Source organism: Nomascus leucogenys, chromosome 7b (genome assembly GCF_006542625.1).
Source record: "Nomascus leucogenys isolate Asia chromosome 7b, Asia_NLE_v1, whole genome shotgun sequence".
Classification (NCBI taxonomy): domain Eukaryota; kingdom Metazoa; phylum Chordata; class Mammalia; order Primates; family Hylobatidae; genus Nomascus; species Nomascus leucogenys.
Window position 1 is genome coordinate 73,948,717 of NC_044387.1, and position 26,070 is coordinate 73,974,786.

At 38.5% G+C, this 26,070-nt stretch overlaps 1 protein-coding gene and 1 pseudogene across 10 annotated transcripts in view; one reads left to right on the forward strand and one right to left on the reverse strand.

Annotated features, from left to right (window-relative positions):
- Positions 1-26,070, forward strand: part of TRIM2 (tripartite motif containing 2) — a 132,949-nt gene that overhangs the window by 100,964 nt on the left and 5,915 nt on the right. For 8 of the 9 annotated variants that reach the window (XM_030816245.1, XM_030816246.1, XM_030816249.1 and 5 more), the window contains exons 7-11: positions 8,451-8,554; positions 8,798-8,965; positions 15,293-15,473; positions 16,719-16,789; positions 21,170-21,310. In XM_030816245.1, coding sequence (XP_030672105.1) covers positions 8,451-8,554; positions 8,798-8,965; positions 15,293-15,473; positions 16,719-16,789; positions 21,170-21,310 — 665 coding nt within the window. The remainder of the gene's footprint in view (positions 1-8,450; positions 8,555-8,797; positions 8,966-15,292; positions 15,474-16,718; positions 16,790-21,169; positions 21,311-26,070) is intronic. The other variant, XM_003257850.4, reaches the window with a different exon arrangement.
- On the reverse strand, positions 1,660-3,138 carry LOC100602795 (annotated as a pseudogene). Its single transcript, XR_121145.4, has one exon. The product of XR_121145.4 is annotated as an annexin A2 pseudogene (transcript).

Below are 26,070 nucleotides of genomic sequence, written 5' to 3' on the forward strand. Positions count from 1 at the left end.
AGTAACTTTTTGGGGGGACCCATTCAAACTATAGCAAAGATCAAAAGTTTAATTGCTCATGCCTGTAATCCCAGCACTTTGGGAGGCTGAGGTGGGCGGATCATGAGGTCAGGAGTTAGAGACCAGCCTGACCAACATGGTGAAACCCCGTCTCTACTAAAAACACAAAAATTAGCCGGGCATGGTGGCGGGTGCCTGTAATCCCAGCTACTCAGGAGGCTGGAGAATCCCTCAAACCCGGGCGGTAGAGGTTGCAGGGAGCCAAGATCATGCCGTTGCACTCCAGCCTGGGTGACAGAGCAAGACTCCATCTCAAAAAAAAAAAAAAAAAAGTTTAATTGCTCAGTTTGAATCCCAGCCTGCTATTATTAGCCATATGACTTAGGGGAAATTACTTAACCTCTCTGTGCCTTAGTTTCTTTATCTGTAAAATGGGAATGATATTAATGTATACCACATACGGTGAGGATTAAAATAATGCATGTAAAGGCTTAGAACAGTGCAGGCACATGGTAAGGACTCAATAAATATTGACTGCTATTGTCATTATCATTATTAACCAAGAAAAGGAAGCCAAGATGAAGAGCAGATATGTGTCAGTTTTGATCTTCCAGGTTGAAGTGTATAGTAGGCAGTTTGCAGTATAGGTTTGGAGCTCAGCAAAGAAGTCAGGGCTAGAGACATCAATTTGGAAGCAAAAAGTATAGAGAAGTTACTGTAAATCAGGAGCTTCAGTGAAATGTCAAAGATAGGCATTGTAGTTCAAGAAGGAATAGATGGGGAATGGAAGCAGGAGAAAGGAACAGGCATTCTCTGAGCCAGGCAAGAATTGCTACTTGCAATTCTTAGTAGATATAATATACTTTCCATTCCCAATAACCCTACAGTATCATATTTGTTATGCTGGAGCCAGGCCATACTGGCTTATTCAGTGACTTCATGTTGGTAGCTTACAACTGGCCTTGATGAAAGCATTTACACTATAGAAATGGGAAATGCTATAAATCAGAAACTCCCCTGGCCTCCCAGGCTCCCAGTCCTTGCCCTGCCAAGAGCCAAATTACTAGGACAACATATAATTATCCTTACTGTTGAAGAAATGGAAGCTTAGAGAAGTGAAGCCCCTGCCTTTTAAATTGCACAATGATTCCTCTTCATTGAAAATGCCCTTTAACTAGGTTTTCCAAAGCTGATATATTTGATGCTTCTCATACTTGAAAACTTAATTGTATGCCCACTGTGAGTGGGTTATTACATTACTCTAATATTGTATTAGAAAACAATCCTGAATGAGTTTAGAGAAATAGCTTAGAGCATCTGTTGATGATGATTTAAAACACAGGGATTATATTTCCTTGACTGTTAAAGAGTTGGCTGACTAGAAGCCATGAGCTGGTTTTATTAGCTATTATACTAAAAAGAGTCATTGAACAAAGGGGAAGTCAGATGATGTGGGAGGGAATGAAAGAATTACAGGTGAATAGTCTCAAATTATTTAATTCATTATACACCATGCCTTAATGAGTCGATGAGAAGTTGAATGAAACACTCATTTTAACTCTAGAACAGTGTAATTTAAAATGGATGTGTAAAATCGCTCAGCATGAATTCAGAGACTTTATAGGAAAAAAATGTATATGTATATATTTTACTTGTTTCTAAAGTACAAATTCAGTTTATTAATCTGTTTATGACACTGTACACAGGAAGCAAAGTGTTTCACATCATAGACTTCACTTCCAACTCCTTGGAATGTTCATTTATTTGGCTTACAGGAGAGACTAGACAGGAAAGCCAGGCAATGCTTAGGCAACTAAAATGAGGCTGGGGGCAAGGCTAACGTCTTCCTCACAGGAACAGCCACAGGGACTGTTAGTCACAAGCTGGTTTTCTAGACCTGTTAGCTGGAAGCATGGGGAGCACCATTTCTGGACGCTCATGCTGTGTCGGGCTTCAGCCATCTCCACCACACAGGTATAGTACCCTTAGTGTCTTGCTGGATGTAATAGTACAGGGACTTGCTGTACTTTCTCTTGAATTCAGACCTAATTTTCAACATGTCCACTTCATTGTGGGAGACCATGATTCTGATCAGGACCTTATCTTGAGTCCCCTTGCCCTTCATGGAGTTGTACAGCTGGTCAGCAAAATACAGGGACTTGTTCTGAATTCACCGGACCAGGTTCAGGAAAGCATTTTCCAGGTCTCCTTTAACCTCTTTCTTGATGCTCTCCAACATGTCATGAGGACTGTAGCTCTTGTAGCTATCAAATACTTTCTGGAAGTGAAACATGCTCCGCTTGGTCATGATGCTGATCCACTTGGGAACATCAGTTCCTTTCCTCTTCACCCCAGCGTCATAGAGATCCTGGGCATCTTGTTCAATCAGTTCGTAATCAATGACAGAGCCATCCTCTGCTCTTCTACCCTTTGCCAGGGCAACCATCAGCTTGCAGAAGTCACCAGATGTGTCCGAAATAATGTCCTTCTCCAGATCAGTCTTGTACATTTCCTTGTAGACTCTGTTAATTTCCTGCAGCTCCTGGTTGGTTGTTGAGCAGATGATCTCAATGAGGGAGTCCTCATCGGTTCCCAGCCCCTTCATGGAAGCTTTTAGCTCAGAAGCGTCATACTGAGCAGGTGTCTTTAATAGGCCCAAAGCCACTATCTAGGTGGCCAGATAAGGCTAACTTCAGTGCTGATACAAGTTCCTTTTTGGTCCTTCTCTGGTAGGTGAAGGCAATATCCTGTCTCCGTGCATTGCTGTGGTTAGTCAAAATGTCGACAGTGGTGATCTCATCTACACCTTTGGTCTTGATGGCCATTTCAATGTTCAAAGCATCCTGCTCAGGATCAAAGTTGTTGTAGGCTTTGGCTGACCCATATGCACTTGGGGGTGTAGAGTGTTCACCCTCCAAGCTGAGCTTGCACAGGATTTCATGAACAGTAGACATTTTGGAGGAAGCTGGGCTGGGCACCGAGAACTGAGAGCATCCCCAGATGCTGAGCTGAAAATATATTATTCTATGCCCCTCTCCCCTGCCCCACCTCTGCAAACTACCACCTTTCCTCCCTAAAATATATGAGGAGGGAGGTCATGCTAAGTTGGCATCTTAGGTCATTATAGGACCATCACCCCATCCTTGAGAATCTCATCCTTGGGAACTCTTCTTGCATTTCAAGTGGAAAAAGATGCAACTAATATTGACTAAGTGCTAGGCACTATGCTGTGTTATAGGGTGCAATGGTGAACAGGACAGATGTTGCTCCTGCCCTCAAGCAGCTTACAGTGTAGTGAAGGATACAGACAGTTAAATAAAGTATCATGTGTTAAAGGATGGGGTTTTCTAAAGGATTTTAAAGAGAAAAAATGATTCATGTGAGCCCCAAATGTAATTATCTTCACTCCCAAAACCCAGAATAAGCCATGTGTGTATTGGGGAAAAAAGTGTTATGTAAAGGATCAGGAGAACCAGGTTTTATTCTTCCCCCGTCTCTGACAATCTCTGTCTAGCTTCAACTTTCTCATCTATAAAATGGGGATGATAATGTTTGTCCTGCTATCTCATGGGATGGTATGTGAGAAAATGTACATGAAAGTGCTATAAATATGATTGAACATTTTGTTTTCCAGTGATATAATGGGGGTTGTAAATTTACTCACTCATTAATAACTTATTCATGCACTTTTTCATCCAGCAAACATTTGTTAAGCACCTATTTGATTGAAGATTCTGTGTTAGATCCTACACTTGGCTCAGTTTCATCTTGTTGCATGATTCCATTCAAAACATCTAGATTTATTTAGCGTTAACTTCCTTTTTTTTTTTGAGATGGAGTCTTGCAGGCTGAAGTGCAGTGGCATGATCTCAGCTCACTGCAACCACTGCCTCCTGGGTTCAAACAATTCTCCTGCCTCGGCCTCCTGAGTAGCTGGGATTACAGGCATGCGCCACCATGCTTAGCTAATTTTTTTTGTATTTTTAGTAGTAGAGATGGGGTTTCATTATGTTGGCCAGGCTGGTCTCAAATTCCTGACCTCAAGTGATCCACCCACCTTGGCCTCCCAAAGTGCTGGGATTACAGGTGTGAGCCATTGTGCCCAGCCAGCATTAATTTCATATTAAGTTGGAGTGGGTGGTGAGAGGAAATCTGCATTTATTGATCCCCTATTTCAGTCTAAGGGTTCACCTTATGTAATCTTCCTGGAGGGGTAGGCGGAAGTGACCAGGAAGAATATGGGTGAGAAGCTGTTGAAATAAAAATTCATTTTGTGCTTCATAGGCTAGACTTGCATCTGGAAAAACAAAATGATTTCATTATGGAATTATAGAATAATTATCAAATTGATTATAATTACTTTAAAAATTCTTGTTATTCATTTTACTAGCTAATATGTAACCATCAAATGAAATCTTTTACATTAAAGTAGATAGAAAAATATTTTATAAGTATTATATGTGTTTTGTGTTATTTATATTTGTTATGAAAGAACTAGTTTTTATTATATATTTAGAATACTTAGAGAGGAGAGACTTTCTACAAATGAAATATAATTTACTGAAAAGCTTGAAGAGTAAGGCATGATCCCAAATTATTTCTAACTTCTGGAATTGTCTTAAGACGCTTTACAAACACTTGAACACTTCAGAATAATGACAATCTGCTGTAGTGCTGCATCACCATCAAGATATTTCTAGTTTAACTGTTGGTGAAAATAGTCGGCATCAATTGTCTTCCCAAGTATATGCTAGTGGTGTCCTTTTCATCTTCAGGAGTAACACACTGATTCTGCTGTGCTTTCAGATAGAGTTTAAAAAATAATAATAATCAATAATCTCCAATACAACAAAAGAGGACCGTAAGAATCAGATGTTACCAGGAATCCCAACCAGCCATTCAGAAACTCAGCCATGGAACTTAAAAGATTTTTTTAAAACACATATTACAAAATAAAAATGGTAGTGCCTGTTTCATCTAGCTTCTTTCAAAAATATATAAGCAATGTTAGACAAACAGATTCTCCTCTGACCTTGTGATTTAATTTACATGTGGGCAACAGACTCGAGCTCTCCTTAAATTCAAGAGTAAGAGCTGGGCCAACACATTGCCCTTGAGTTCAGCAGAGGTCATGGAACCTCTTTCCAGCAGTGTGGTCTTTTGCAACACAGTCCATTGCTCTTGTGACCTAGTATTAGCAGGTATGGGACATCTCACATTCATTTCAAGCTAGGCAGAGAGCCTTCCTTCTCCTTGCTCTGAATGGTATATTACTATGGAATCCAGCTAAATATTTTCCCAAGTTTTAAAATTATACTCCAAAATACAACTATTGCCCATTTCTACTCACATTGAAAAAATGTGCATTTATTTCTGTAAAGAACAAAAAGCGTTAGTATTTTTTCCTCATATTTTCCCTCCTCCAATATCACGTCCATATTTTCAAAAGGAAAACAGACTCTTTTTGACTAAGACACCTCCTTGACTAGTACTAAAGCACTATTTTCTCTGTTTTTTTTTTCTCTTCCTTTTATCAGCTGCTACTACCTGCACAGTCTTCTGAATAAAATAGGCATCATTCTAGCAGGATAGACAAAAGTTTAGAGGAAGGAGAGCAGCAGGCAGTTTTTGTCACTACCTGGACCACAAGGACAGTAAATCAGTGTTCATCTATTCTGTTCAGGTGCTTTTTAGCCCCTTCTCTCTTGTTTTTCAGTATTTCTTTCCCTTACTTGTATGCCCTCTAAGCCCTGGGTGCACTTTCAATTTTATATAAGCAAGAATCTAGAACAGCCTGGGTTTTATAGAGTCACTTCTTTGTTTTATGGTCAATTCTCAGTTAATTGGTCCTCATTTCCTCATCTTGTTTAATTCCATGCTTGTGTTTATCAATTTTTTTTTTTTGTAGAGATGGGTTCTCACTGTATTGCCCAGGCTGTCTCGAACTCTTGGCCTCAAGCAATCCTCCTGCCTCAGCCTCCCAAAGTGCTGTGATTACAGGCGCAAGCTATGATGCCTGGCCTATAAAATGTTTTTGATAAATGAAGTTTTTATTCTTAAGAGACCCTGGCTTGTCCATACCACCTTTGAAAAATTATTTCTAAGCTGAGCATTTTAGAATTGCTTCTGTTTCTAGCCCATCTGTTTTGCTGTACCTGTCACCTAGCTATTTTCAGACATGGGGGAAAGACCAAAAATAATATTTGTTTTAAAACAAATATAAAATAAAAATGGCAGTGCCCGTTTCATCTAGCTTCTTTCAAAAATATATAAGCAACGTTAGACAAACAGATGTTCCTCCAACCTTGGGATTTAACTTACATATGGGAAACAGACTCAAGCTCTCCTTAACTTCAAACCATGTTGGCACATATCCCCTTCGAGGGCCAACCACTCCGTTCCTGCTCCCCACTACCAGAAACAACTCGCCATTTCACGAGTGTTCACTGATTCCATATTCATGCATATTATTGGGATTCTATGTGGATCAAGTATCAAAGATCCTTTCTTCTGATACATTTGGATTAAAATATGAAGGTATCCGGATCTCAAATTTTTCTTTCATGCTAGTGTGAGCAGATGAGATGCAGAGTTAGTGAGTAAACTTGATAGGGTCCATGATTCAATGAACTGACCACCACCTGGGGTCTGGTGAGAACCAGCTCATCTATGATGATTCTGCCCAGCAATTTTGTTGTTGATTTTATTCTAAGTTTAATCCATCACCAATTTCAATTCTTAAACCCAAAAATCTGTTTCTGACAAGTCTATTCCCAAACAGTGCTTAAGCAGGTGTTTGACATTAGCCATCACCAGTGCATCCTTGTCTACCCTTTCCTAAGGCACTGCATTGATGTCGAAAAACAAAATAGCAAATGGCTCTTTTTTTTTTTCTTTTGAGACAGAGTCTTGCTCTGTCATCTAGAGTGCAGTGGTGTGATCTCAGTTCACTGCAACCTCCACCTCCCATGTTTAAGCGATTCTCCTGCCTCAGCCTACCGAGTAGCTGGGATTACAGTCACACACCGCCACGCCCAGTTAATTTTTGTATTTTTAGTAGAGATGGGGTTTCACCATGTTGGCCAGGCTGCTCTCGAACTCCTGACCTCAGGTAATTCATCCATCTCAGCCTCCCAAATTGCTGAGATTACAGTCATGAGCCACTGTTCCTGGCCCAAATTGCTCTTTTGAATATAAATGAAGTTATAAACCTGAAGAATGGTTCTCTCTAACTATGAAAAATTTAGCTTTCTTCCTGGTCATTTTTGAGCAAAATTCATTGTTTCCATTAATTAATATTTACATCATCCTATTGAAATAAATCATGAAAACTTCTTTTGAAACAAAACTAGATGTCTGTTAACCTATAGATGATTTGCTGTTTTTCTCTCTGTCTCATCTATTCTTTTAAAAGAGAGTCTAGTATGGCCAGGTGTGGTAGTTATTGTGGTATGTACCTATAGTTCCAACTACTTGAGAGGCTGACAGGAGAATCGCTTAGGCCCAGGAGTTTGAGACGAGCCTGGGCAATATCACAAGACCCTGTCTCAAACAAACAAAACAAAACCAAAAAAGAGTCTAGTATGGGTGGAAATATTGTCTTGGATTAATGAATTTCCTTTTGCCTTTCTTATTTAATCTACAAAGCACGCTGTGAGAATATCGTTTTGTAATTTCAGGAAGAATATCCAGCCTGTGAGATATTGAATCTTTGAAAATAATCTATAAGTAAATCCATAATATGAAAATCGCCTACTATTTTTATAACATCTGTGGCCTTCGGTTTGTTAAATGTACTGAAAGCCAAACGTCCACGTTTCTTCCGAGAGCTGCTGAGTGAGAGGGTAGAATTTTGGCAAAACTGTAAAATAAGGCCCCTCTCCTGTTGCATATCCTTAGGGCAGGGCTCCTTTGCCTGGTTCCCCTCTCCCACTAAAACCCAGAATGGCAGGACCCAAACAGTCTGAACCATCCCAAATGCCCCACACACCCCAAATGCAAACCAGGTCCACAAAGATAGAAGACAGAGGCAGAGTGAGCAGGGTGAGAATGTTTATTGCCATGCCCAAGGCAGCACCGACCTGGCAGATAGCAGTGCCATAAGGTAAAGTGGGAAAGCCATGTCAGATAAAGGCAGGCCGTATTAGTTTTTATTATGATGTCTTTGTGGGATCTAAGAATATTTTAAACATGTTAATATGCAGCTACAAATTAATAAGAGAAGATTGACATTCACTTAAAAAAGTGATTTTGCAGAGACTCTTGGTCAGGAAGAGAGGTTTAATAGCATATGGATTAGGTCATTGGGGAGGGAGGGTGCCCTTTTTTTAAAGTATGTTTAAAAACAATGCATTCTCAGGTACCTGTGGAAATCTGAATTATTCTCTTGCTGAAACAGAGAAATCTAACCCTTTAGTGCTTAATTTTTATGGTTTTATCATTTATTTTAGGTACCAAAGGAAGAAATAAAGGAGAGTTTACAAATCTTCAGGGGGTAGCTGCATCTACAAGTGGGAAGATATTAATTGCAGACAGTAACAACCAATGTGTGCAGGTATAGCCCCTAATTATATACCTTTAACTACTTATATTGATAAAAATAGATATAGTTACATATATTCCTACTTTAGACTTAAGATACATGGTGTAAGGAAAAAAGCTTATGTGTGTGTAGACTTTTCTTCAAACAGAGTTTGCGTGTTCTGATCTCTGTATGTATGGCAGATGTTTTTGCCTATACCTTCCTCAGCGATGCCTGTACTAGTTCACATTCCAATGAATGTAATTTATTTTACAGATATTTTCCAATGATGGCCAGTTCAAAAGTCGTTTTGGCATACGAGGACGCTCTCCAGGGCAGCTGCAGCGGCCCACAGGAGTGGCTGTACATCCCAGTGGGGACATAATCATTGCCGATTATGATAATAAATGGGTCAGCATTTTCTCTTCCGATGGGAAATTTAAGGTAAGATTAACTACTAATTGTTCACTAAACAATGGAGAGAAGGAATAGGAAATACAAGATGAAATTGTGTTTCTTTTTTGAGATGCAGTGCAACATTCAACAATTCTTCATACACAAAGACATCTGGACATCTAAGTTTGTGAAGTGAGAGTAACAGTGATAATTTCATAAGTCTATTTGCACATATCCTAAATGTGGCTTTGTATTTTAAAGCAATTAGGTTGCTCAGTCACTTTTTTTCTTTAAAACCATAGATTTAGAGGGAAACTGGTCCTGTTACCTCAATTCAATGAAAAACAACAAGCTTTTGAAAAGAGTTATTAAGAGGCAGTTTATATTTCTCAAATTAGTCTACATGTTGTCACTTAGGAAGTACTTTTTACTTTCTCAGGCCTGTGACAGATGATATGGGAGAAACAGAATTGTAAAAAATAGTTTCTACCTTTTAAAAATGTACAGGCCCACTTTGGGAAAAAGATTCATACACAAGAAATGACAGAAAACAATTTATGTCAGTCTCTAATGAGTCGTACACTGATACAATCTGAAAACATACGTATATAATACAGGATTTGGAAAAAAAAAGAAAAGGCTGAATTTCAGAGAAAATGCAAGTGGAGCTACACTTTGAGGGATCCCATTGTTTGATATATTTGCTATCATTCCCAGCATCAGCTTTTTGCAAATAAAAATTTAACTCAATGTCTTCACCTAATTGCCAAAGAGTAGAGAGCCCTCTGGTGATAACAGAAATCTCTCTTATGAAGTGTCATCAAAGAATTGTATCAGCCCGCCCATTTTCTACATTTGTTCATAAGAAAATTGTGAGACACCTCGTCAAAGATCTTTGTAAGGGCCAGTTGCACTATGCCTTATATATTTCCCTGTCCAGCCTATTAGAGGCTTCTATTTCTGTTGACAACATGAGTTTTAACTCAGATCAACACATTGCCATCCCAGCTTATTACTGTTTGGCCATCGGCAAATCGTAACTTCCTTGAGCTTCAATAGCCTCGTTTTTAAAATTTTGATTTAAAAAAAATCTATCTTGGCCAGGCGCAGTGGCTCAGCCTGTAATCCCAGCACTTTGGGAGGCCGAGGTGGGTGGATCACAAGGTCAGGAGATCGAGACCATCCTGGCTAACACGGTGAAACCCTGTCTCTACTAAAGATACAAAAAAATTAGCTGGCTATGGTGGCGTGCACCTGTAGTCCCAGCTGCTGCGGAGGCTGAGACAGCAGAATGGCATGAACTCGGGAGGCAGAGCTTGCAGTGAGCCAAGATTGCGCCACTGCACTCCAGCCTGGGCGACAGAGCAAGACTCTGTCTCAAAAAAAAAAAAAAAAAAAAAAAAAAAAGATCTATCTTGCCTGGGCATGGTGGCTCATGCCTGCAATCCCAGCACTTTGGGAAGCTGAAGCAGGAGGATCACTTGAGCCCAGGAGTTCGAGACCAGCCTGGGAAACATGGCAAGATCCTGCCTCTACAAAAAATAAAATTAGCCAGGTGTGGTTGCGCAGGCCTGTAGTCCCAGCCACTTGGGAGGCTGAGGTGGGAGAATTGCTTAGCCCAGAAGTTAGAGGCTGCAGTCACTCATGACTACACCAGTGCACTGCAGCCTAGGTGACAGAGTAAGACCCTGTCTCAAAAGAAAAAAAAGACCTATCTCATTGGATTTAAGCAAAGACTAAATGAGATTTTATGTGCCACATACAAAATAAGGATCTAAGAAATGAATAGTCTTTTCCATGCCACTAGTAACCCTGTCCAAAAAAATGAAGTCTTGTTTGGTCAGCTATGATTTGGGCTTCATGTCCTCATGCAGGCGCCTGGTGGTCGTCACTTTCTTGTCTAGGAGTTTGGAGATGCTGCTTTTCATAATCCATTCTGGAATTCTAAAGATTACTCAAAGTGTACTCATTGGTTTCTTATTGGAAGAATTTCTATTTTCCTTTTTAAAGTCTTCAGATTGCTGTAGTCCCCTCATTGTTTTTATGAAATGAGTTATGTAATTGTGAAACTCTCAGATTTGAGCCTCTGTTTTGTGTGAGGCAGCATCTTGTCAATTTTGGAGACTGAAAAGCTGTCATTTTTTATTCCACAATATTGCATGCAATTCTTCAATCACCCTTGAATTTTTGATTTCACTAGAAATTTAATGGCTCCGTATGATGACCACATATACATAAAAATCTCCTGCCTTTCTGTAGCTCTAACTTCTTCCCCTTTTTTGCATTTTAATAATTGTATATATGGTAAGACATACCCAAATATGACAAGTTTAATATGAATATTTATGTCTTGAATATCTTGAAAATGTTTACATAGTTTGGAGGCAACCCATTTGTTTATGTTTTATACTCTAGCAAAACTGCGATCTGTCTTTGTAAATTCAGAAGCTAATACTAAAATAGTTTCACTTACGGAGACAGGAGTTTTATGTCTAAGGAAGAAGGGCTCTCTAAGCATTTTTTGTTCAGTGGTTCAATAGTCTGTCTGTAATAGACACTCTTAGAAGAACTGGGTTCTTAGAGTTGGAATATTAAAGGTAATAATGAGATTGCGCCACTGCACTCCAGAGTGTTCCAAAGAACACTCATGCCCCCTAGAGGATGGGGGGAGTGGAGGTGGTATAGTTTCAGCAGTACCCTTTTCTATGACAGGTGTTGATCGAAACCCAAAGGGTAAAAGGATAGCACGTGAAAACACTTTAGGACCCTCACAGGAGTTCATCCAAGTGAAACATCCACAGGTATAGACAGAGATACTTATTTTCTTCTTTTTCTTCTTTGGTGGGACTCAGTAAAATTAAACAGGTGCTGAGAAAGACATAGGTTTAACACCAGTGTAGACTCTTTGTATTTATTCCTAGTAGTTCCAGAGATGTAACATCTTATCTCCTTTTCTTTCTTTTATTCACCAATTTATTAGCCCTAATTTTTATTTCTCTCTGCCTCCTCTAAATTTATTCTATCTTCCCCACTGCCTCCTATCTTCCAGCCCATCTAGAAACCTTTTCTATCCAAACAAATAGAGACACCTCTGGCCACCTTACTCTAAAATATCTCATCTCTTTCCTGTTCAATTTAAGGACATATTTGTTGAGTTAAATACCCTGATTAAACCATTCCAAAGGCAGGGTTAAAATATTTTTGCTGGGCCGGGCACAGTGGCTCACACCTGTAATCCCAGCACTTTGGGAGGCTGAGGCGGGCAGATCACCTGAGGTCAGGAGTTCAAGACCAGCCTGGCCAACATGGTGAAATCCCATCTCTACTAAAAATACAAAAAAAGTAGCTGGGCATGGTGCAGGCGCCTGTAATCCCAGCTACTCGGGAGGCTGAGGCAGGAGAATCGCTTGAACCCGGGATGCAGAGGTTGCAATGAGCCGAGATCCATTGCACTCCAGCCTGGGCAACAAGAGCAAAACTCTGTCTCAATTTTGTTTACTATTCTGTTTAAGATGGGGTTGACAGAATCAGGGAAATGCAGGGATCCTTACCTTTCACTTGGTTGAATCCAGTGCAGCTAAACTAGGAGTGATGAAGGGAAGTGGAAAGAAATTTTGGTTCAATGTTTAAGTTATTCTTTTAGATCTACCCTAGTTGTCACTACATGATAGAATGGAAGTAACCCTTTATTTTCTCTTCTTATTCTAGATAATTATCCATTTGATATTATTTGGTTGAGTCATCTAAGCAACTACAAGTGTTCATAATGTTAGGTAGTAATGATAGTCTTGTTTTAATCATCGAAGTGCCTTCTCTCCCTTTTGATCTCTGCTGACTTACCCTCCATTTAAACATGAAACAACAAATGCCATTTGTTTACCCACCATTATGTTATAGCCTCTTTGATCTTTGGGCTAGATTGGAGAATCAGAATCAAATTTACACAGCAGTTTCTCTTGCCAAGAAAACCACTGTTTCTTTCCTCAGTAATTGTGTTCCTTTGCTCTAAAGAGATGAAATCTGAATCTCCATCATTTATAAACTTAGAAGAATAAAAGGAGCATATAAAGTCTAAAGTCCCCATCATGGAAAAGTCCCATCCTGCTACTAGAAAATTTAAAAATACATATGTGGTTCACATTATGTTTCTATCAGACAGCACTAATATAGAGAGATAAAATAAGAAGGCTAAAGCCTAATCTATGAGAATATAACTTTTTGGGTTTTCTAAGATATAGACGCTGATTTCTCACTTTTCCTTCCAGAAGTCTATGTACATACATGCACACATATAACACATGTGGACTCAGACTACACTCATTGTTCCCTACCTTAATTTGTTTAATAATATGTCTGAGAGTTTTTGTTGTTGTTGTTTTTGAGACAGAGTCTCGCTCTGTCACCCAGGCTGGAGTGCAGTGGCGTGACCTCGGCTAACTGCAACCTTCATCTCCCGGGTTCAAGTGATTCTCCTGCCTCAGCCTCCTGAGTAGCTGGGATTACAGGCACCCACCACCACACCCAGCTAATTTTTGTATTTTTAGTAGAGATGGGGTTTCACCATCTTGGCCACACTGGTCTTGAACTCCTGACCTCAAGTTATCCGCCCACCTCAGCCTCCCAAAGTGCTGGGATTACAGGTGTGAGCCACCGCGCCTGGCAAAGAGTTCTTTCATAAAAACACATAGATCTGTTCCCCTCCAACACGTCAAGCCTGGGTGCCAGGGAGAACTGTGGTTCTTATAGTTTCCCTGACTTAACATACCTTCCTGCTGTTCCCTCACCTGGGGTGCTCCTTCGCCTTCCTTGTCTACTGTGGCCTCATCAGGTTATCACTTCACATGCCTTCTGAGATGGCCTATTTGAATTCTCCCAAGTATATTAAAATGAAGACTCAATACTACACTCTTTAAAGAGATACAGTAGACATGTTTGTCCCTGCAATGTGACTGAGACATACTTGAGGGCAGGAGCTACGTCTTATTTGTGTGTTTGCCATGTGCCTAGAATACCGTGTCAGGCACATATTTGGTGCTTGGGCAGTGTTTGTAGAATTAGGAAATAAATTAGTGAATGAGTGAAGCACTTCTTTATATGTAGTCTAGAAAATGAAGCTATAGAAAGAAAAGTAAATGTACAAGACCTGTATCTCATGGCAAATAGACATTTAAATACACACCACAGTCTACTCAGGAACAGGAATAAAATTTAAAATACGGTATATGATTGATAGAAATCAAATGCTTTTCTCCTATTTTAAAATATAATAAAAAGTGGAGCCATTTAATCATCATGATTGCCCTATAATAATGCTAGACTTTTAAAATTAATGTATTCAATAGATATTCATTGAATATTTATTATGCACCAAGTAGTGTGTTGCCCCTGAGTACACAGTGGTGAATAAAACAGATGTGACTCCTGCCCAAGGAGGACTTAATTCTCGTAAAGTTCAATGCTAGATGCCTGGCAATTTTGATATTAATTATGATCTGTAACAATGACAGTGATGGCTTCCCTACAGTGACTGCTTGCTGTGTGCTACACTCTACAATAAACCCTTTACCTACCTTATTCTACTTAATACATCTTCCGAAAATGCCATTGGGAGTTGTCGAGTTGTCATTTTTTGGACATTTTTTAATGTATAAGGAATCTGAAGTTTAAGGAAATGAAATCCATCTGTGCTATTCCAGGTGTGTTTAAAGCAAGCAATGGAAGTAAGCCAGTCTTCTGAGTCATAATCCAGTGATCTTTCACCAGATCACACCGCCTCTTCGGCAGGGAACTGTGACCCCAGTTTAGGGGATCCTAGAGTATTTTTTTTTTGGTGGTGATCTCTTTTAAGAACAATGATTTTAAGGGCTGGGCACAGGGGCTCATGCCTGTAAATCCCAGCACTTTGGGAGGTCAAGGCGGGTGGATCACGAGGTCAGGAGTTCACGACCAGCCTGGCCAACAAAGTGAAACCCTGTCTCTACTAAAAATACAAAAAAAAATTAGCCGGGCATGGTGGTGCACGCCTGTAGTCCCAGCTACTCAGGAGGCTGAGGCAGGAGAATTGCTTGAACCCAGGAGGTAGAGGTTGCAGTGAGCTGAGATTGCACCACTGCACTCCAGCTGGGGCAACAGAATGAGTCTTCGTCTCAAAAAAAATAAATAAAGAATAAGGATTTATATAGATATCAATAGCAGATAATGGATGTGACAAAGCCAGTTTTCCAAGACAGAAGTTCATTGTGATGTATGAGTAGCTGTGTACCCGTTTGAACCTTCAGGTAAATGTTGACCAAAACAGTGTTTATCTTCATGTTCTGTAGTGGTTTAAACTTTGACTCTATACTGTACTTCTATTTCTGTACTTGTTTCAAACAGACAAAAATTGGATCAGGAAAGCTGATGGGACCCAAAGGAGTTTCTGTGGACCGCAATGGGCACATTATTGTTGTGGACAACAAGGCGTGCTGCGTGTTTATCTTCCAGCCAAACGGGAAAATAGTCACCAGGTTTGGTAGCCGAGGAAATGGGGACAGGCAGTTTGCAGGTACACTCGATGGTAATATGTAAACCCCCTTTTTTATGCTTCTTCTGCTCACATTTGCATGATGTTGGAGCATGTTGAAGACACCGCATCCCTACTGTGTTTGCTGGCTTTGGGAAAGATGCTGGGGATAAAATCTAAGCAAAGGCATGGTTCGTTGCTTGAGTCTCAGTCACCCCCACCCACCTGGTAGTAAGTTGAGCTGCAGTCCCTGTGTGGTTTTTATTGGTGGCAGTTCACAACTCAGAAGTCTAGCTTTGAAATATTCATGTTAAAGTATAAATTTTAAAATAAAAATATTTGAAAAACAAGGAATAACTACTATTTCAGCCTAGCTGTAGCTTTGCTTAAAAAGCGACTGAATGAGAATTTTTTTTCGCCTTTCTAGGTTATTGTAAGAGAACAGGAGTCTAGAATATTTGCTAGGTTTAAGGAAGGCAGTCTGTTTTACGTCTCTTTGGTGTAACACTTTGCAGTCACAAGCTTATTTAGGTTTTTGCATTTGCAAGAAGAGGCTAAAAATAGCTTATTAATTTTCTTTTTGAAGGGATGCTTTTGGCATTTACTATTAATTTGCATAATATTTGTTTGTGCTTTGTATCCAGTTCTGCCAAGGTTCTGAATGTCACCCAGAATTATAGTGTGGGTTTTCTGTTGTTTTGTTTTGTTTTGTTTTGTTTTTTGAGACAGGGTCTCGCTGTCACCCAGGCTGGAGTGCAGTGGCATGATCTCAGCTCACTGCAGCCTTGACCTCCTGGGTTCAAGTGATCCTCCTGCCTCAGCCCTCCAAGTAGCTGGGACTACAGGCGTGTGCCACCATGCCCAGCTAATCAATTTTTTAAAAATTACATATTGGAGTCTCTTTTCCAATGCCGAGTTGCCACGTGTTTCCTCAGTGGGAGCTGAGGGCTCTAAAATGACTAACAGATACTCAGGGAAGCTGGCAGATGTGACTTTTAGATGCTGGCACGGAGAATGAATTCTGATGCTTACTGCTCCTCCCACTTCATTAGGGCTGCTAGAACTCCCAGCCTGATTGGGAAGGAGTCAGAATAGACTGGCACAAGTAGAGAATAATATAGGATCCATGTTATCTGGAACTGGAGGTCTGGCTGAATGATCTTTCAAAGACTGAGTCTATGATTCTTTGTACTTTCTTAAATAACTAAGTTAATATATTAAGTTTGTTTGTTACAGTAACTGCTATATGTAATCACTTTTGTTGTAGTCATCACATATTTTTTTCCATCTTTATTGCAGGTCCCCATTTTGCAGCTGTAAATAGCAATAATGAGATTATTATTACAGATTTCCATAATCATTCTGTCAAGGTACTATAAGCACATGAGTTGTTGTTAACTTTTAACTGCTTTTATGGAGAAATTGGTCTGCAAGAAAATAATGCAATACTTACATATGGCACCAAAAGGAGTTAACCAGAAGAGTAGACTTTGCTTCTGCTCAAAGATTCCAGTTTTAATTTGGACTTACAGACCTTGGAAAGTCAGGAAATTGAACAAAATATGCTGGCAATAAGTTGCTTAATTTGAAACTGGTGCAAATGAAGAGGACTTGAAAATTATATTTTAAAAAGCAATTCGTTGAACTTAGAGGCAGAACTTTCTGACGCTTAATATTCTGTGGCTAGTCAATACATTAAAATCACTTTTTCAATTTTCTGCATCTTTTTGTTAAAAAAAAAATTAGATATTCGACCCTGTTACAACAACAGACGGCATGGGGAGGGGGATAATCCTAGCATACATTCATACAGTATATTTTATACTTCTTAGAATGCTTTCATACCTTTAGTGTTCTTTAGAAAACAGTGACCTATAGTATATCTTTCTTACTAGGTACCAGGGGAGAGAGATTTGAATTTTACTATGAGAAAATCAGGAAATAATAAAATGGTTCAAAACAAATTACTCACTTACTGAAATGATGAGAAAATATTTAGTAATATCCTAGATCAAGCTTCTCACGGTGTGATGCATGTTCCACTGAAGGTATCATCAGTGGCCATAGGCAGTACACTGGTGGATATTTTTATTTTAAGGTATGCATTTATTTTAGGGCTACCTTTTGTTTACATCTAGTGATGCTGTTTTGCACTTACAGACATAATAAAGTTTTTCTTTTAAATACATTCATCTAAATTTTAAAAGGTGAGTCATTTTAAAGGAAAAACAATAAGGAAACAGCAGAGGATGGTATGCCAGTGAGTAAAGTTTGCACTTAGAGACAATGACTGAGCAACCAAAATTAATAATGACTTATCAGTGCTAATGACTGCGATAGCTAGATAAGGGGTAGGATTTTTAACACCCAAAGGTACTCTCTGTGATGTCCTTTCCGCATCCTGGAAAGCCTCTAACCTGAGTAAATGGAGAGGGCTTGGACCTTTTTGATGGGCGCCAAGTCCCTGTGCAGACAGTAGCGCACAGTGGGCTGCAGAAATGGGGTCAGGATAAGGGAACAGGGCACCCACTGTTGCTTTTTTCTGAAACTGCTCCCTGCCATATTGTCTCTCCAGAGATGCTCACATTGTGGCATAGGTCCCCCCTACACTCAAATGCAGATAATCTGCATTCTCTGCTGACACTATTGTCCATGGGAAGCGTCTTGGTAAAAGGAATAGGATAGTGGAAAAAGTTGGTAGCCAAAGAAGGACAGAAGTAGAGAGCAAAGAGGCAGCAGGAACCGGGCTGGAGACTGCCTCCCCGGGAGTTATAACAGTGCTGGAGAATGAGCACAACTGTCAAAGGATAACACAGGTTGTTCTCATACTTCCTACTCTCACTCACTTTGTAGAGGAATCATTCATATAACTACAGGGCATTCAGCAAGAAGAAAACCCATATGAGATCCTAATAGTACCAAGGCCAGCAAATGCTTGCATAGGTTCTGCCCACTCCCAACTGAAAGACAGTCATAATTAATCAAGTTGCTCTTTTCCACTAAGCGCAACTGTGATCTCAGAGCCTTTCCTGTCCAGTGCTCCAGGCAACCTCTAAGAATCAACTGGCATTGGTATGTGGGATGGCTCCTATTTACCAGTCCTGGCTGACACTGTAGAAAGAATTAAAACATATGTAAGTAACCAAAATGCAAGGCAGGTAGCACTAAATAGTTTCATAAAATAGGTACATATAAAGTTTCCTAACCTTCTGGAAGAAAAGAGAAAATTTCCTTAATTAAGATTATCAGGGGAGACTTCCAAGTGGAGATGGTATTTGACATGAACAGAATTTTGAAATCAGGAAAGGGCTATCATCAAGGTGATTTTTTAAAAAACTTGCTTTAAATATTTATTGTAAAAAGAAAAGCTGTAAAAAAACTATTTAAGCTCATACTTCTGCCTCTTAATTTGTTTTCATGTGAATAATTTTTAAGTAATTAAATGGCATTTTAGTCAGGAAAAATAGAAAATACGAAACATTTATAATTCTTAAGATTCTGAAAACTCAAGTTTTCAGTATGGTAGAAGTAGATTATTTAACTATTTATTTAAACTCAATTTTCTTCTTGTTTAAAAAAACCATAGCCTTTCGCTGTTGTTTCTCTTCTTTTTGACAACTATTGCCAAATAAGTTTTATGGAATACTTGGGTTTTTCTTCCCCATGTAATGCTGGGCAGTTAGCAATAGTTCTGAATTCAGGTCACTTCTCTGTTGATAAGTGTAAAATACATATCTATAGGTCAGTGCTAACAAGGGGTCTAGTTAGCTCCTTAGCTATCTGCAGAATGTATTTTCTTTTCATCACAAAACGAGTAAGACTAGATTTGGCATCCTTCATTATCCCAAAATGAAGCAAAACCACTTGAGTCATTTGGATTATGCCCAGGAAAACATATTGACTCAGAAAGATAAACAAGGCTGGGTGCAGTAGCTCACGCCTGTAATCCTAGAACTTTGGGACGCCAAGGCGGACAGCTCACCTGATGTCAGGAGTTCGAGACCAGCCTGGCCAACAGGGCGAAACCTTGTCTCCACTAAAAATACAAAAATTAGCCGGGTGTGGTGGCAGGCACCTGTAATCCCAGCTACTCAGGAGGTTGAGGCAGGAGAATTGCTTGAACCAGGAAGTGGAGGTTGCAGTGAGCCAAGATTGTGCCACTGCATTCCAGCCTGGGTGACAGAATGAGACTCCATCTCAAAAAAAAAAAAAAAAAAAGAAAGATAAACAAAAAGATTATTTGTAGGACTTAATAAGGGAAAAAATAGAGAATAATAAATTGTGTCCAGCATAAACATGTTCCCACTGGTCTTTAAAACTAGAATGTGTTATGTAAAAGGAGACAAAAAGAGTCAGAAAAAAAAATTTAAACATTGCATCTTAGTAAAAGCTGGTTGTTCTTGCCTTGGTCCTTTCTAAAGAACCACAGAGGTGGCTTGCTTTCTTGGCAAGTATGTAATGAATTCAGGAAGTAGCCAGGACTCTTTTTTATCGTAATGTGAGTTTAGCCTGTAGAGATGGAAGTGTCCTACTTTCCCAAGGTACTTACCTAAAAGTAATGGTCATTTTGATCTTTTGTAATCAGAGATGACAACAGGTGGCTCTCTAAAAGGTCTTGAGATCATCCCCAAATGAAGATCTACACTCAAATATAGTGAGCTCTTTCAGTTCTACATTTGAGGAAATCTTACTCTCAAAGTGCCTTGTACATAATACTTTCAGATTTGTCAACGAATATTTCTATGCATCTAGGCATCATGACAATGGAAGTTAAAAATAATGTCCTGGAGACATTTCAAAACCATTAGGTATCATCTGGATCATCGAGATACAATTATGCTTACTATCGTGTTATCATTAAACATTAACATTTACTTTTTTCAAAATCAGTGATCTGTATTGATACATATTTAGTAGCACTCTATTAATAAGAATATGTAATTAACCACAGCACTCCACTGCTTGACCATATCAGATGTTAGAGAATTTGCTTAAGAGTTCTGTTTAGCCCCCTACTTCTAACAGCTTCCCTTCTCTCTACTGAGAGATAAAAGAGTAATAGAAAATAGAGTAATAGAAACTACTTTTATATTCATCAAAGCCTTAGGATCATATAAACTCTCAAACTAAAATATCTTCTGAGGGCAAATAAAAAAGCCCTTTTCTTATTTCTCACCTGCTGCTACCACACATGTGCACACACACATGCAATGAATTTCTCCCATTGTTAAGTATGAAGTCCAGCCTACTCTTTCTAGTTATGTTGATATAGTAAAATGATAATAAATTCTGAGCATCTGGCATAACAAAAAACTCCTACTCTCTGATCCAACTTTTAATGGTCATCCATCCTATTAGAAATATAAATACAATGCCCATTCTTGAAATTTAGCAATTTCTTTAAAGGTGGGAAGAATAGTATTATTGAAAATTATACCACTTCTTATTCATACTAACTTGTACAGTATTTTATAATTTATAACAAAGGTATCATTCACATAAGGATTTAATAACCAGATATAAGCCCAAAAAAGGGATAATTTAACAAATGATAAATCAGATTTATACAGTAATTTAGGGAACCACAATGATATGCAGTCTGTCTTGTAGATTTCATTTTCTTTTTTTAGAATGTCTTAAATCATAGGTCTTGTTATAAATAACCTGCTCAAATAGGTATTTTTTTAATCCATAATGTTGATTCAAGTATTTTGATGTAAAACAAAATAATTTAAAAATATTTCATACAGGTGTTTAATCAGGAAGGAGAATTCATGTTGAAGTTTGGCTCAAATGGAGAAGGAAATGGGCAGTTTAATGCTCCAACAGGTGTAGCAGTTGATTCAAATGGAAACATCATTGTGGCCGACTGGGGAAACAGCAGGATCCAGGTAGATCAACGTGCTAACGTATATGGTTAGAGTGTTTGGTATTTGTTAAAAGTGAAGAATTTGCTGTCCCCCAAACTGGAATGTTTTCTCTTTTCCACTGGTTAGGACGTAGGACCATAGATACTCTCACCAGAAGGACCAAACTCAGCAAGATGGAGTAGAAAAAATGTTACCAGAGTGAAACCCTCTAAATTGGGGTTTTAACATGGACCCCACAGACCCCCCAAAGGGTCTGAAGATAGAATTCAAGGGGGCCATTGAATAAAAGTATTACATTATTATATTTATGAACCTCTGGCTGAAAATTATCATTTCCCTTAATCATGAATATAAGCAACAATCATAGTAATTTTAGTAATACCTATGACTTTGTCACCAAGAAAAATCACAGAAATTTTCATATCATATTGTTGCAAAAATCTTGAATTGTCACTTATTCTCATCACTACTTCAAAATTATAGTAATTATTAGACCCATTACTATTTCTTATTATTTAATGTGCTAATTTTTAGAAGCATACACATATTGCTCTATCACAACTTAGTATATTTCAATAGCTATATTTTAATATGATTTTTTACAATCCCATGTGTTTTGTTTTATGAATTTAAAAACACTATTGTGCTAAATGACCCATGAGTCAAAGAGGAAGTCTCAAGGAAAATTGTAAAATATATTGGACTGAATGAAAATGCAAACAGAACTTATCAAAATTTGTGGAATTTAGCAAAAACAATGCTGAGAGGGAAATTAATATGCTAAATGCTTCTATTAGAAAAGAGGCAACATTTTAAATCAATGATCTAAGCTGCCATCTCGAGAAGCTAGAAAGAAAAGAGCAAACCCCAAACAAGCAAAAGGAAGCAAGGCCGAAATTAAAGGCCGGGCGCTGTGGCTCACGCCTTTAATCCCAGCACTTTGGGAGGCCAAGGCAGGCAGATCACTTGAGGTCAGGAGTTCGAGACAAGCCTGGCCAACATGGTGGAACCCCGTCTCTACTAAAAATACAAAAAATTTGCCAGGTGTGGTGGCAGGCACCTGCAAGCCCAGCTACTCAGGAGGCTGAAGCAGGAGAATCGCTTGAACCCAGGAGGCAGAGGCTTCATTGAGCCAAGATTGCATCATTGCACTCCAGCTTGGGCAACAGAAGGAGACTCTGTCTCAAAAAATTAAAAAAAAAAAAGAAATATGAAATTCAAAACAGAAAAGCAATAGGGAAAATCCATGAAATAGCGAACTGGCTCTTTGAAAAGATAATAAAACCAACAAAACCCTAGCAAGACTGACAAAGGAAATAAGAGAAAAGGCACAAAATACAAATATTAATACATGTCCTGTAGACATCAAAAGGATAATAAGGGAATTCTGTGAACAACTCTACATACATAAGTTTGACAACTTAGGTGAAATAGACAACTCCTCAAAAAATACCAGCTCCACAACTCCAGTATGAAATAATTTGAATAGCCCTATAACTGTTAAGAAAATTTAATTCATAATTTTAAAACACCAAAAAGAAATGTCTAGATGGAGATGATTTCACCATGGAATTCTTCCAAATGTTTAAAGAATTTAGTAACAATTGTATACAATTTCTTCCAGAAAATAGAAGATAAGAGAATACTTCCCAACTCATTTTCCAATCAGCTTTTGAAGCCCTGTTACCAAAACCAGGCTAAGAGAGTACAAAAAAGAAAGCTACAGACCAATATTCCTTTTGTGTGTAAAAATTCGTAAAGATTTATTAACAAATATAATTCAGCAATATGTAAAAATTGCTCCATGACCAAGTGGAGTTTATTCCAGGACTGCAAGACTGGTTTAGTATTAGAAAATCAGGGAGTCTCTGAGCTACTCTGGCTCGGGAGGCTGCCCTTTAAAAAATAAAAATTAAAATTAAAAAAATCAGTCAATGTAATAATCCACCATATTAAAATCCTAAAGAAGAAAAACTATATGATCATATCAATTGACACTGAAAAATCATTTGACAAAATTTAATACCCATTCATGACAAAAACTCTCAGAAAACTAAGACTCTCTCAACTTGATAAACAACATCTATGAAAACTTACAGCTAACACCATACTTCATAGTAAAAGACTGAATGCATTCCTTATAGAGCAAGGATGTCTGCAAGGATGTCTCACCATTCTTGTTCAATATAATACTAGAAGTTCTAGCCAGCACAAAAGGTAGAAAGGAAATGAAAAGCTTATAAATTAGAGTAGAAGAAATTAACCACTCTCCCTGTTTGCAGATAACATGATGTTTACATAGAAAATCCCAAAGAATCTACAAAAACAGTTCCTAGAATAGGTGAGGTCAGCAGGATTGCAGAATACAAGATCAACATACAAAAATCAATTATGGTCGGGCACGGTGGCTCATGTATGTAACGCCAGCACTTTGGGAGGCCAAGGTGGGAAGATTGCTTGAGGCCAGGAGTTTGAGACTAGCCTGAGCAACACAGAACGACCCTATCTCTACAAAAAAATACAAAGATTAGCCAGACATGGTGGCACATGTCTGTAGGCTCAGCTACTCAGGAGGCTGAGGCAGAAGGGTTCCTTAAGTCTGGGAGCTGGAGACTGCAGTGAGCTATGATTGTGCTACTGCACTCCAGCCTGGGTGACAGAGAAAGACCCTGTCTCTTAAGAAAAAACAAAAAAAAATTATATTTTTATAAACTAGCAACTAACAGTGAAAACCAAAATTAAAAATACAATACCATTTAGAATCACTGAAAAAATATATACTTAGGTATAATAACAAAACATATTCAATATTTGTATGCTGAAAACTATAAAATGCTGGCAAAAGAAATCAAAGAAGGTCTAAGTAAATGGAGAAACAACTGTGTTCATGGATTGCAAGACTCAACAATGATGTCAGTTGTCTTCAAATTAATATACAGGTTTAACACAAAATCTCAGCAGGATTTTTTGCAGATATAAATCTTATTTTAAAATTTATATGGCAAGGCAAAGGAAATAGCTAAAACAATTTTGAAAAAGAAGAATAAATTGAGAGGAATCACTCTACCCTTACTAACCCGTAGAGTAAGTTATATGACTTACTATATAGTTACCATAATCAAGTCTACGTAATATGGTGGAGGAATAAACACATACATCAGTGGGACAGAATAGAGAATCTAGAAATGGCTCCCACAGTTGTACAGCCTATTGCATTTTGACAAAGGTACAAAAGCAATTCAATGGAGGAATGATGGCCTTTTCAACAAATGGGACTGGAACAGCTAAGACCACCACAGAGGAAAAAAAGAATGAATGTTAATTTGTACAAAAAGTTGACTCAAAATGGACTGTAGATTTAACTGTAAAAGGTAAAACTGTAACATTTTTAGAAGATAATGTTTGAGGAGATAAACTTTTAGAATAATTTAAGAGAAAATCTTTGGGACCTAGGGCTCCATGAAGAGTTTTTAGACATAATACCCAAACTATAATCCATAAAAGAAAAACAATTAACAAATTGGATTTCATAAAAAAAAGCTTTTGCTCTGTGAAAGATCCCTTTAAGAGGATAAAAAGATAGGCAACAGACTGAGAGAAAATATTTACCAACTGAATTTCTTACAAAGGAATTATACCTAGAAAATGTAAAGATTCTCAAGACTCAGCAGTAAAATAATTTAACAATCCGATTAGAATAATGAGCAAAAGGTGGCTGGGTGCTGTGGCTCACACCTGTAATCCCAGCACTTTGGGAGGCCAAGGCAGGTGGATCACCTGAGGTCAGGAGTTTGAGACCAGCCCGGCCAACTTGGCGAAACTGCGTCTCTACTAAAAATACAAAAATTAGCTGGGTGTGGTGGTGTGTGCCTGTAATCCCAGCTACTTGGGAGGCTGAGGCAGGAGAATCACTTGAACCAAGAAAGTGGAGGTTGCAGTGAGCCATGATCACACCATTGCACTCCAGCCTGGGTGACGAGTGAAATTTCGTCTCGAAAAAAAAAAAAAGAAAAGAAAAATGAGCAAAAGGCATTAAGAGAAATTTTACCGAAGAGGATGTATACATAAAAAGATGTGCAATATCACTAGATGTTAGGGAAGTACAAATTAAGATCATGGTGAGATATTACTGCACACTTATAAGGATAGCTAAAATTAAAAATATTAATAATGCCTAACACTGGAGAGCATGTAGAGAAACCAGATCTCTCATGCATTGCTGGTAGAAATGCAAAACTACACAGTCAGCCTTGAAATAGTTTGGCAGTTTCTTTAAAAACTAAACATATACTTACCATACAACCCATAAATTATACTCCTGGGTGTCTGTCATAGAGAAATGAAAACTTACGTCCATACAAAAACCTGTACATTGTTGTTCGTAGAAGGTTTATTTATAATAGCCCAAAACTGAAAATAACCCAGATGTCTTTCAATAGGTTCATGGCTAAACAAACTGGTATGTCTATACTATGGAATATGACTTGGCATTAAAACGGAACAGACTAATGATACACTCAACAACTCAGATGCATCTCAAGGGCATGATGCTGAGTGAAAAAAAGCCATTTTCAGAAGGTTACATACTATATGATTCTATTTGTGTAACATTCTCAAAAAATAACAAAATTATAGAGAAGGAAAACAGATTAGTGTTTGGCAAGGATTAGAGATGTGAGCAAAGGGGAGTAAGTATGACCATAAAGATGTAGCAAGAGGGAGATCTTTATGTTGATGGGATAATTCTGTACGTTGGTTGCAGTGGTAAATCTACACACACG